The sequence below is a fragment of the Hermetia illucens genome, chromosome 2 (genome assembly GCF_905115235.1).
Source record: "Hermetia illucens chromosome 2, iHerIll2.2.curated.20191125, whole genome shotgun sequence".
NCBI classification, from domain to species: Eukaryota; Metazoa; Arthropoda; class Insecta; order Diptera; family Stratiomyidae; genus Hermetia; species Hermetia illucens.
The window spans coordinates 64,120,012-64,134,053 of record NC_051850.1 but is presented as its reverse complement, the minus strand read 5'-3'; the positions used below and the strand labels follow the sequence as shown (position 1 = coordinate 64,134,053).

The window sequence follows — 14,042 nt, the reverse complement described above, 5'->3', positions numbered from 1 at the left end:
TCGTGCGATAGGACACCGCGGGATGAATTGTGCGATGTACTCTGTCTTCCTCATTCTCGGTAAATGTCCGAATTTCCTTCTTCAGGCGGGTAGAAAATATCGCCTAATTTTTGGCTGTAGCTTTGCATAGCTGGGATGTTTCTATGGTTTATTCAATCCCTTCATAGAATGTCGTTTCCTTGACTGATATTTGTTAGCTTACAATAACTGTTCCGCTCGAAACGTCTCACCATAAGGTCAAAGCTCTTACTGTACAAGACAATGATGTTGCCAATCCTCATATATTCCTCGGAAACTTGGGTTCTTAGTAAGAAAAATTGCGAACTCTTGGCCGCGTTCGAGAGAAGAATCCTCCGAAGAATTTTTGGCCCCCTACATGAGGATGGACGATTCCGTAGTCTACATAATGACGAAATCTATGAGCGATACCATGGCCGTCCGGTTGTGGATAAAATCCGGCTTTATAGGTTACGGTGAGCGGGTCAGTTAATCCGTATGAATGAGGATGATCCAACCCGGAAAGTCTATAACGGCAATATTTATGGTAGAAAAAGAAGACGCCTGAGATGGAGCGATGGCGTAGGTCAGGACGTCAGACAGCTTTTGGGGATATCGAATTGGTGGACCTCGGCGCAAAACTGGGATGTCTGGAGTTCCTTATTAAGGCAGGCTTAGACCGGGTACCAGTTGTGGCGTCGTTGATGATGATAAGTATTTCTTAGAGTTATGTTTAGTACCACTTAATAATAATAATAATAATAATCGTTGGCACAACAATCCATATTGGATCAGGGCCTTGAAGTGTGTTAGAGCACTTCATTCAAGACCGTAACGGTACACTACAGTAGACTGTAGGAGGCAATGTGGTCAGCATTGCGCTCGCCCGAGATTATTACCCTGATTTGACTCAGGTACTCATTCACAGCTGAGTCGACTGGTATCCGACGTCAAATCACGATACAAATCCCACTGCCGCCAGCGAGATTTGAACCGCGACCTTCCGTACGACAGCCTTGTGCTCTAACCACTCAGCTATCCGGACACTTACTTGGTGCTAATCGTGAATGTAGGTGTACTTCCTACATTATATATTTCTAGCTTATTGCTAAGATAAATTGAGAAAATTATTTATCTCTTCAATTGGTTTCGCTGCTTCTCCAGATCCCATTATGAGCGTTGGCATCGCAATCGAAAAGAAGCGGTAGTGCCTTCCTCTCCCAGAACTTTACCAGTTTAACGACTATTTCCAGTGGCATCTAGGTGTCACCTCCTGAGAAGTAACCCTTTTAATGAAATTTTGACTGCTATAGGACATACATATGTAAGACATATATATTCCATTGGATTTGAGAATAATGTGTTTACCTACATATTTGCTCCTTGCAAACCCAAGACGTTCAGCTGAGTTAGCATTATTGCAATGCTGCCCTTGGAAACTGCCCCGGCACTTATTGCAGATGCACCTCTTGTATTATGGAGGTTTGGTTGGACTATCTTAGTGCTGGCCATTGGTTCCATCGATGCTTGAAGCTTTTCTTCAATATCGGAGCATTGGGATCCCCCTCCGAAATGGCGCTTCCCTATATTTCGCTGTTCACCTTAAGCTAAGCTAAGATTCAGGTCTAAGTCGTTCAGTTTCTACTACTCAGTGAGCAGCCGCTTTACTCTTCTGCTCGATCCTGTCTGTTCTGCTTTCTTCTAGCCTGGAATTTCAGGGACTGTGATCCTAAGTCATTCCACAGTGTTCTCAGACTTCGAAAGAGTCGAAAACGTATGCCAGTGAATACGCGCTCCGCATTATATCCCTTGTATTTACTCTGGAAATGTTTTCAGCAGCATGATCAATCTGATGCCCTTCACTGCATAGCATAGCTGGCCTTCTGGGTACTATCTTTCTTTTCCTTTTCTCTTGTGTTCCCCTCTTGTGGGCTGATTTTTGCTGCTCTTCTCTTCTTTGGTTGCAGGGTGTTGAAGACTTGGGCCTATCCTGAGTATTCTTAAGGGTGTTTTACGACTCCAGGTGTTCGTTCAGATAGCACAGATACCATTATCCCCGTTTCGCTTTCCTGACGTCTGGTATGCTCACCTCAGACATAGTTTTGCTGGTTATCAGAATTGCGGAGATGTGACTCCTTCCAATGGACCAGTTTATAGCGGTGTGGGGTGCCGCCTGTTTGTTGCTTACGGCTTTTTTGTAGAAGTGGAGAACACTGAAATCCTCAGTATTGGTTTTTAAACCGCTAAAATCACTCCTTCCATCCAATATAGCTGCGAAATCATCGTCAGTCGGGCAGGTAAGCAATCACAGCTCAACTTTCCCTCAATATTGTTGCTGCCATCAGATATCGCTTTGAGGGTGAGTAAGAGCGCTATAAACTGTATATAGGATAGGATGCTTAGATTATTATTATTAACAATTTTGATCCGGATGGCACTGGTGAAGTTAAGGGCTCTCATTGGAACTAAATAGTGTTAAAAAATTTATTTTCCCATTACAATGGCATACCCTACAATTCGCATTGCCGAAACTGCGGAGAAGGAAGGAAAACCCTCATGCACTTTCTCTGCGGTTGCTCAGCTCTGGCTAGAGTCAGGCTGCGGACACTGGGTAAACCATTCTTTGGGGACCTCAGAGAGATTTCCAGCTGCAGGGAGGGAGAGCTGCCTTCCTTCGTGAATGCTACGGGCTGACTCTGAAGATTCGAGCCGGCTGGACTCTGCCTCCCTGCTCCCATAACAACAGTGACGGTCTTAGGAGTTTGTGGCATCAAAACAACCCACCAAAGCACTAATTGGGCTCCTCGGAGCGGCCACTGATACCTACCTACCTACCTACCCTACAATAGTGTTAGGACAAAACAAATAACGTTATAAGAACAGTTTTTGGCTTGGTACAAAATTTGAGAGTAAGATTAAGAGAAAGAAAGAATTTCAAAACGAATAGATTGCTCCAACATAATAGAATACGATAATAGATCAATTTTTCTGTTAACTTCAACACATGTACTATAATGAGAGCATCTTTACATTTCCAAATAGCATTGACTCATTTTTGCCCCATAGTGTAGTACAATCACCTGAAGGACGTTATCATTGAAACGGCCAGAAACATACTTGGCCGCAGTCGCAAAAAAAGGTGGAACGACTGGTTCGACGATGAATATCTGCTAGTAACGGGAATGCCGTATGCCGAATAATGTTATATTCTCAAAGAAGGCGGGCACGCGTGGATACTTATCACGATCCGTCGAGCGGAGAAGCGATTTCACAGACGGCAAAAGGAAGCTTGTGAGAACCAACAGGTCTGTCGAAAAGTACAGGGAGCAAACGCACCAGGGGTGGAAGTTTTACCAACAAGTCAGCAGGATGTAGCCTTACACACCTCGATGTTCATCCTGCCGAGACAAAGAGGGAAATCTGATTTCCGACAGAATGGGCATATTGGAGCGATGGGTCGAGTACTTTGATGAACTACTGAACAACCAGAACATCGGCGAGTTGGAGGTCCCGCCAACTGAAAACGACAGACAAATACTGCCACCACCAAGTATAGGAGAAACAGTTCGTGCAATTCATCGGCTAAAAAATCATAAGTTGCCAGGAGCCAATGGAATTACAGTCGAATTGGGTAAATACGGATGTGACCAATTACACCAAGTGGTTCATCAACTTGTGCTCAAGATATGGGACAGTGAATCAATGCCTGACGATTGACAACGAGGCATTATCTGTCTCATACATAAAAAGGGAGATATCAAACAGTGCAGCAATATAGAGGTATCACGTTGCTGAGTACCATCTATAAGATATTCTCCGCTATAGCCCCATACGCCCAGAACATCATTGGCCCATACCAAAGAGGCTTCACTCCATGCAAATCGGCAATAGATCAGATTTTCTCTCTACGACAAGCGATGGAAAAACTGTTGGAATATGGACACCAGTTGCACCATCTATTCATCGACTTTAAAGCCGCCTATGATAGCATAGCCAGGGTAAAATTGTACACGGCCATGAGAGAATTCGGTATCCCGACCAAATTGATAAGACTGACTAGGCTGACCCTGACCAATGTGCGAGGCCAGATAAAAACAGCAGGATCACTTTCAAGACCATTCGACATCAATAACGGCCCTGGAGAAAGTGATCCGTGATGCTGAGGTAAATGCAAGAGGTACGATCCTCTTTAAGTCCACTCAACTACTCGCCTATGCTGACAATATTGACACCAGATCGACCCGAGACGTACAACTGCATTCATCCAGATCGAGCAGGCGGCGATTGACATTACCTTCCTTTCTCTATGGGTTATAATTTATCAGTTTAGGCAGAAATGATGTCCTCCATTGATGATCAATGGGACAAGAAATTCAGCTTACCCACTCCGTTCCTTAGTTTGCATTGAGGTGATATCACCGTTTCATTGGTAAACGCGGCTTTACAGCTTTTGAACATCATTTGTTTCATTTCGTATTATTTGCCAATGCCACTTACCTCGTCTATATATGAATGTCGAACCCACTAACTCTTAGAGGAAATTCGAGTTATTCATCAAATGTATGTACATACTAGACATAGTATGACGTGAAAATGCATTTCCCCCGAACAAAAGTGCAGATTGTACATCCGCTGTAAAAAAATTTGTTGATGTTGATCAAGTTGAAATATCACCTCGAAATGCTTCCAAGATACAGTCATTAATTGATGATAGGATGATAGGTGCATTTAGATATTGAATAATGGAAAATTTCAGTTTTTATATTTGCATCTTTTTTGTCTTTCCAATTGATTGCGTCATGATTACCGTAGACCGAACTTTTTCTCGTAGCCCCTGATAGTGCTCTGACTCCAGTTTCGGAACTAATTCCCAACAACAAAATCATGCCCATTTGAGATGAGATTCAGCAAGAAGATAAATATCTGTATATGTATCTACAGAATACCTCAGTCCTATGGAGAGAAAGACATCATAAAAGCCAACACAAGGAAAACTGGGAAGGTAGGCAAACACAGAAGACTTAGTTTTAGATTGGTCGACGCTTGCTTGGAACTCAGGGCTCATTACTGTTCCGTTAAGAACTAAACTGGAACTGAAGCAGATACTTAGCAGCACTCGAACTTCTGGGATGGATTGCTTGCAAACGGAAGCTGAGATGTTTAGCAACTCGCGGATGACTCTCTCACAACCATTGCTAGAACGGACACTGATAAGGTTATGCTAGGTGATCGGTGACTTCTTCCGTCGCTCCGACTTAGCACTGCTACATATGTATGTACTCCCTCTCGCGAGCCCAGATCCGCGAGCAACATTCATCTTGTATCTTCAACATTGCTGTCTGCTTAGCGTAACATTTCCTCTGCTAAGAGCGCGACGAGCAACCACCAAAAGTGGCGAAGAATGTATGCGAGTGGTTGGGACCAGAAAATTACGAGTGTTATTCAGTGTATCGCCGGACAAGCACGTAATTTGGACAGCCAAAGTACCTCAAGCCGCCTTCAATTGATTAATTGATCGATAATTGATATTAGTTTTTCGCCATTCTTTGACTGTACCGTGCCGTAGTGAATAAGGTGATAGTTCAGCGGTAATACATCTCATTGCGCGCAAATAATGCGAAGAAGTAAAGCGGGTTCTGCGTCTGTTGTTAGCTAGTTTGTGTGATTTCCCGTCGAGATAAAATATTTAAGTGTATTCCGAACATGTCTATAACCAAGTGTAAGTATGTGGTTTTCCATGGCCGATGCGCCTGAACCTGCTGTACGAGTGTATAGCGCCTAACTGTAACGTTCGGAGTTTTCCGTCTAATCTCTCTGAATCAGACCTTGTTTTTTACAGTTTTGCTAACGTCTTCCCATCACTAACATTATTAAGACGTTACTTTTTTACCCGAAATCAACCATGAGCCCGATGAGCAGTAGAAGCGAGCAATTCCAGCTTGACCTTCACACTGCTCTTTTTTGCCTTCACCATATGTAAATACTTGTAATTATTTGTTATATTAACTATGTGTGATGGGTGGATTTCAACTACTCTCTGAACGAGTTTTACCCGAACCAATTAAACATTTTACGTCACGATTGGATTTGAGCTGCGAGGCTTCGAGGTTCTTCCACTGTGCAAGCATCGGGTCGTGTATGATGATTGCGATCTTGGTTACCGCATGCTCACGAAAACAATAAACTGGAAAAGTCATATCCATCGCCAGTGTCTGTTTGCTAAAAGTTGGGGAAAGCCGATTATTCATACACCAAGCAATATAACTTAAGGGGGTACTTAAAAGTCTCTGAAATAAAAGTCGTGTTGTTCATAAGTAGTTTTGCATGTGAGACATTTATGCAGTAGACAGGGACTGCTTGTTAGTTCCGGCATGACTAATGGTTATGAGAAACCCATTACTTATGTCTTACAGCACTGACGAAAATAGTTGCAATTTAGCAATAATCAGGAACTATATGGACTATCCAATTCTAATCTTATGTCGACGCCTTCAAGCAAAACTGATGACCCAAAACTTAGTCCGTGAATCACTAAGGCTGCCCTTAAAGACTGTTTACTATATGGTAAAATTGCTTGAATATTATCAAGGTGCGGGTGGTGTTTCGCAATTTTGTAGTTTACTTTTTGCATTCACTTACTGGCTGTAAAATGAAAATCTTGTGTAGAAACATTGCAAGAAGCGCCTCTAGCAACTGGTATTGTCGGCAAACTGGAAAACCGCCCATTCACGTGCTACTGTCTGAGGGTGGTCTGTCAAGTCTCCGAGTTCACTTTATCTGATATACATATGTATAATCCTAAATTTCCGTGGGCATTAGTTTCTGTTCTGGTGCTATTGGAAATATTTAGTCATATATTGTTTTGAAAACGTTATTATTGTCACGTTTGGCGCATTGTTATCGGCTGGGTTGATTCCCTTTATATTTGTGAATCATTTATGCAGACATCGTAGTGCTATATGAAACTAACTTCAATGCTAGGACTACAATCTCATTTGTAATATCAGTCTTAGCTTCTATTCGAAAACTCTCTATATTATACTATCCCATCCAAATATGCTTTCTGTCCGCTACAGATACAAGATACGAAGCAATATCCCTTCTTATCTTAACTTTGCTTTCGTCGTTTTCTTCCTTTTTTTGTATGTTTGTACTTCATTAGCAGATCTTTTTAGAGATTCGAATAGGAAAAAAAGTTTAAATTATAACTCATGAAAAACAAGGTTGTAAGATTCAAAATTCGAAATGGATACCTGTTCCATTTGAAAATTTGAATAACGGAGCAATAAGAAACCTATAAAAGAAAGCCTTTTCGTCTATGTTTCTAAAATCTTGCACTGGATCCTGAATAATTTTATTTGAGAATAAATTTCGGAAAACTTGGATTCTTATCGAAATCACTTAACAATTTTTATCAAAAATGTAACAAAGTTAAAATGTCTTGTAACCCATTGCGGTAGGTCGGCCGAACTGGTTCTGAGGCCTTGTTTTCTTCGCGAACAAATGAGTTTTCCATAGTTGCAATAAACAGGTTCTGTGAAGCTTCGACCCTAGACTCGCTGTATTTTTTTATTTGAATTTCAATTCAATAATCGATGTATACGTATCATTCTTAATTAACGATTTGGATACGCCTCCAAAACAAAACATAATCTATGATGTAATAGTATCTTTTTATATTTGGAAAAAAATCCTTTTGCGAAACATTTGTTGGTATTTCTCCAGAGAGAGATGTCATTGAGATCCATACTGGTTAAATAAGTTGGATGTTTGACTAACTCGTGCTTTGATTTGTTGAACTTTGTGATTGACAGAGCATTTATAAGAACACGCGTGTTATCTTAGTGTAAAACTAAAGACGAAATTGCATATTGTATAAAACGTTAGACAAAGAGCCTCAGTGTTATATTATTAGTTTTGAAGATGTAGGGCAACAATTTCCTACATATTTCTTTTGTATTGTTATCAGACCCGTAGAAAAGCTGAAGAAAAGGTGAAGATTTCTCCCGGGCTCGAGGTTTTCTCGAGAGGCCGAAATAGAAACAAAATTAGATTGGTTTAACAATTTTAAAAGGGTCACATAATTTGTTTCCTCATGAGATTTTCGTCCTATGTCGCTGTCTATACATTTTGGCACCACCGTTCCATTATGGAAAAAGAAAGGTAATCCAGCAGAATGTTCAAATTACCGTCCAATCGGGTTACTTTCCCATACCATGAAGGCTTTTGAATGCATCCTTAGCCAGCGTATTCACGACATCGTTCAAACAACCGTGAATCAAACGGGGTTTTGTCAAGACCTGTGGAACTACTGACGCAATACACACTGTGGGAGCAACGTGTTCAGAAATGGTATGATGATGACGCAACAGAGTCTCAGATTGAATCTGAATAAAACTGAATTTTTTTTACCGTTACCTGCCCAGAGCTGAGTAATTTAAATATCGCGGAACAATGCTATCAGCCAATGGAGAACTACGCTATGAAATTGTGTCACGCATTAGCGCAATCTGGATGAAGTAGCGTTCCACAACTGGTATTCTTTGTGATCGTCGATTCAACGAACATCTAAGTCTAAAATTTATCGCAGTTAAGTTCGCCCTGCAGCCGTCTATGGTTCTGGGTGTTGGTCGATTACAAAAGACAACGAACGGCGTCTTGCGGTAATGGAGACGTAGATGTTGCGTTGGATGCACGCCTTGATCTAATTCTAAATGACGATATCTGTTCCACCAATCTTGGAAAAATCCCAAGAGAGGGGTCTTCGATGGAATGGTCATATAATTCGTGCTAATGAGAATTCACTGGTTTGAGCATCGAATTGGATGTTAAACGGCCGAAACAACGATTGCTTCATATGCTGGATGGGGATTTGAAAGCTTCGGGATTGCATTCAAATACGACCTTAGATAGTACGAAATGGCGAATAGGACTAAAGGCTAAAGAAAAAGGGGAACCCATTTATTTCGTAATAATTCCTTTAGCCTTTGTCTCGTTCAGATACGGTGGCGAGACAAGAAGCTTATGGTAAATGCTTCATTGGAATATCGTCATTCCAAAGTCATATATCTCGGGTTTGTTGATCTTGTTTTTAGCTTCATACAATGTTTCTTCGAGATTCGTTAATTTTAATTCGCGACGGCCAGTGCGCTCTTCGCGTTGTTTTAACGCTGGCTTGATTCATAGGGCAGTAATCAACCACCGATTTTGAGATACGATGATCTCATAGGGAACGTCTTTCTTGTCGGCGTGACGGCGAGAAAATGTCCAAAAATGATAGACAATCGTTTAATAGACCATGGATTGTCAAATACAAGGTCAGGTACATTTTCTTTCACCAAATATAGCCATGGATCAAATGAAAGGCCTCGGTTAGTACTTTTCGAAGCCGGTCTTAGTTTTGACGTCTATTGGATAGGTGGGTGGTCATTTCTTTCAAGAATCTATTCTCAGAAACTACCCAATCGAAAAAGTAAGCTAAACTATGGTGGTTGATTTTCTCCGATGAATTTCCTACTACCCAACGTAATTTCTCGCGCTCTTTCCATTTTTTTTTTCATCCATAGGATTACACATTCTTAGCCTGCTCCACTTTTCCCAGTTTACTTTTATTGTACGCTACCCAAATATAGAAATAGTTCGACTTTTTCTATGTTTGTTCCATTATTGTGGACATGTAAAGTGCGGTGGCCCATCAGACTAATACTTATTTTCAACTCTGCTCCTTTTCCAACACTTCGCAATAATGTTTCCATTTCTTGATGCTGCTCTAGATAAATCCCTTTAAGATGGCTTTTAAGGACCGTGGTGAATTTGTTGTGATGTCACCAATTGACTGAACATGGCTTCCTTTCAGTAATCATTTAAAATTTATAGCAAAAAAAAATCAGATGATGAGTAGGGTGGCTGAGCAAGGAAGAATCATGGCTTGTCTAGTCACAGGTCTTATTTTTTTAACGTCCTTATGGCTTACTGTTTCACCTTAAGGTTTTAACCTTTAAAATTCCGGTTGTTGTTGAAAAAAAACAACATCATTCTGACTTCGAATCGAAGCTGGCTGTTTTTTAGAGTGTCTTCCAACCCCATGTGATAATTGAACTTCTGTTATTAATTTGAACGTTTATTTCTTGTTACGATGAGTGTTTGAACGTCATTTTTCTTCCTCTTTAGTGTTTCTCCCCTTCGGTATCGGGGACGTCTTCTCTAGGCCAGATTCGCCAGTTTTCTCGATCATAGGCTTGTCCGGTTTCAGTCTAGAGGCTCTCAAATAACCATCTAGCGTATTGTACCATCGCAGTTTGGACCGGACTTTGAGTCGTTTCCCTATGACTTCGTTTCTATGAGTTCTTCTTCTTCTTCCATGATGGATGCAAACTCACATCAATCATGGGTGTCCTCATTTCGAACCTGACCATCGCATTTATTCTACTAATCCAAGGCAACATCTTCATTTTCATTACCGCGAGGTCCCATTTATCACCCTGATAACATACTACCGAGTTTCTTGCAAAGTGCAGATATGGACGCTACCTTTTTAAATTTGTTATAAAATGCATCCTTTTTTGCCTTATCTTCGACTTCTATTTACATATATGTTAGCCTCTCATGAGGTAGTGACACCTGGTTATTGTTTTATTCCTATATTTCGGAATTTCCGTAGCCTACACAATGACGAAATCTATGAGCGATACCATGACCGTCCGGTTGTGGATAAAATCCGGCTCAATAGGTTACGGTGGGCGGGTCACTTAATCCGTATGAATGAAGATGATCCCACCCGGAAAGTCTATAAGGGCAATATCTATGGTAGGAAAAGAAGACGAGGCAGACCCTGCCTACGATGGAGCGATGGCGTGGGTCAGGACGCCAGACAGCTTTTAGGGATATCGAATTGGTGGACCTCGGTGCAAAACCGGGATGTCTGGAGTTCCTTATTAAGGCAGGCCTAGACCGGATACCGGTTGTTGCGCCGTTGATGATGATGATGATTTCGGAATTTCAAAAGGCATGCACTAATTGTGTTCTTTTTGCGGGTTTTTTCTTTTCATTTGAATCATTCCCATTCTTTGAGTCAAAGAAGATTGAAATAAATCTGACATCATGGTTACGTCATCTATTTGCACTGATATATTATAGCATATCCCATGCGGCTAAAGTATAATATTGCTTGGGTAACGACCTGATACCGTGTTGCGGATGAGTGTTACAATTTTATGCTTAGATTCTAATCAAACTTCTTTCTCAAGGCATTGCTTAGCAACGAAAGTTTGAAAAGGCTGCCTAGATGTAGTCACACTGGCATTGTTGAATATTTTTCTAATCCTCTATTAAGTCTGGCATGGGGCTAGTAACCTTATTGAAATATGTATGTATATATTTCTTTGAATTAATCCTCAATTCTCATTACTCATGCTATGACACCGATAATTCATTCAAATTGTCTCATCAGACATTGGCACTGATCATACTTTTAGTAGCAACATCTACATATTAACATACATATGTAGTTCCTCACGCGCATGTTCTGTGTTTATTAGTAGAAATGTCCTACATACGAGAGTGTACTTTAGTATATATGTCAATAATAATATTTTACATAAAAAGGTGAATACAGCGTTAATATAATTTGCAGTAATTATAAAAAAAATGTAAGAGTAAATTTCCTAATTCTAACAATTAATGGTAGACAATGGTTAAATTTAGGGTCGTAGAGAGGAAATCCGGGTCTGAGCTGAAAATTATGCGAAAAATTTGGCCCGCAGTGAAAATTGTTATTATCCCTGCCCATATATCCCTTCTATTTGTTAAAATTTCTATTTGAAGCCCACGATAAAAGTTCCGGAATCTCCCCTTCCACTCCCGTTTTACCAGACCTGATTAAATTATTTCTTAAATTATCTTAAATTTTGTCGGGTCTTCATAGATAAGAAACATATAACAAATTTCTGTAATATAAACAAAATTTGCAATGGTTTTCAAGGTTTTGTGTAAAAAAAACCTTTTTAGAATCGATTCAATGTCTGTCTGTCTGTCACACGCACTTTTCTCCAAACCGATCCGAACGAAATTAACTAATGGGAAATCCCACGCATACAGCGAGTGGCATAAATTTAAGTAGAGTTTAAAGGAGGGCTCTCCATATATGCAAAGGGGGTATTCAAACAACTTTTTCACCAGATATAGTCGTGTAAGGTATCAATTAAAAGGAGGCGGAGGCGGGGGGGGGGGGGTGGAGGGTAAGGAGTCAAAATGTACACACTTAAAGTGAGACAGGACTCATTTTCGGAAACTATCCAACCTAAAAATCCGAAGAATCAGGGTGGTGCGCTTAGATGAGATCTAGGCCTCAAAATATGTCCCATTCCGATATCTGCTCAAATAAACTTACTAATAGTATATAACTAACTTTTAGAAATTTACTGAAAAACCCGCCCTAAATTCGTCCTAGGATTTTGCACCAGCATAAAGGACAATATTTCGTATATACGTATCTAGGTGGCCATTAACGCCAAAATTAGAGCAGTTCAAAGTTAGCAATTCCGCGCGAATTAACTGCTTCCAAAACCATGCAAATAAGATGCTGACGTCATAATTAACGAGAATAATTGACATTCGAGTGAAATATTAAAATTCCATTGAAGAAAAATCTAATTCTCCCCAGCCTTTTTTTATATTTGATGTAGGTTACATTCTTGGCATTTGCTAATAGTATTAAACTCAGAGTGTGACGCATATGAGGTTGACTATTATCAATACAGGGCTTTCCAGCAAATGATTTATTTAAATCGCTTTCTAAAAAATAGAGGGCGATGGAATTTTTAGCTATGTGACACGGAGCTGTCCCGTTCACAAGCGGGGTCGGCTCGTCGTGATCGGTTTCGTCATATTATTTTATCAAATGCCTGATTATAATATATTATAATCGCGAGGCCTTTAAATTCCCATCCAGCGTATCAAGCCACCGTTTTTCCGGCCGGCTCTTTGGTTGCTTAAAATTGACTTCGTTATTCAGACCAATATTGGTAAGTGAATTCTCGTTAGCGTGAATTACATGACTACACCATCGAAAACGCCTCTCTCGCAGTTTTTCCACGATAGGTGCAAACCCATATCGATCACGGATATCCTCATTTCAAATGTGATCAAAACGTGTTACGCCACCAGTGCAATGCAACATCTTTGTTTCCATTACCGCAAGACGCCGTTCATTGTTTTTTATAGTCGGCCAACAATCAGAACTACAGACAGCGGCAGACGGACGACATTGCAGTAAATTTTGGATTTGGGACGTGCGCTACGTCGATTACAAAGAACACCAGTTGTGGAATGCACAGATCCAGGTTGCATTAATGCGTGAAACAATTTCCTTACGCAGTTCTCCATTGGCTGATAGCATTGACCCCAGATATTTAAATCGCTGAGTTTTGGCAATGGCAGTAACCTGCCCCTCGATATATTTAAATCGCTCAGCTCTGGCAATGGCAATAACCTGCCCAGAACTGAGCAATTCAAATATCTCGGGTGAATCCTATCAGCCAATGGAGAACTACGTTATGATCCTCACATAGGGAAAGACAAAACCTTTTATACCTGAAGCGTCAAGCTTCCGGTTTCTCGACTTGTTTATTTGTTAGGTTGGGTTAAGAAAATATTTTTAAACACTCAAGCCACATGAGGGCCATGGCACTGACCTCTAGTACGTCTATTCACATAATTCTTAATCTGCTCTTATACTTTTGCGGATCGTACCCTAAAGACAGAGAGAGGGTGGATCCTTGTATGAAAAAAGTTTCTTCCAATTTATCTCAATTAATAGTCTTGGGATTCTTGCGAGATAAAAAGTTCATTCATAAAAGATGAATCCTTACGACTTTATTTTTTATAAAACTAAAAGCGAGCTCTTTTAAGTTTGGCGAACTAAACAGTCAGCCTCTGCACTACCAAAGATATTCGAATCTCCTGGTTCTCACATTAGTTTTCGCCGCAATCATTCTCTGTATGTACCTATGCATGTAATATGACCGCTACTATTTCGACTTGTTGGA

At 40.5% G+C, this 14,042-nt stretch overlaps 1 protein-coding gene across 1 annotated transcript in view; it reads left to right on the top strand.

Annotated features, from left to right (window-relative positions):
* The first annotated feature begins 5,353 nt into the window (after nucleotides 1-5,353).
* Nucleotides 5,354-14,042, top strand: part of LOC119649757 (serine protease inhibitor 77Ba-like) — a 38,844-nt gene continuing 30,155 nt past the window's right edge. The window contains exon 1 of the mRNA XM_038052051.1: nucleotides 5,354-5,716. Within this exon, the coding sequence (XP_037907979.1) occupies nucleotides 5,701-5,716 (16 nt within the window). The 5' untranslated portion in view covers nucleotides 5,354-5,700. The remainder of the gene's footprint in view (nucleotides 5,717-14,042) is intronic.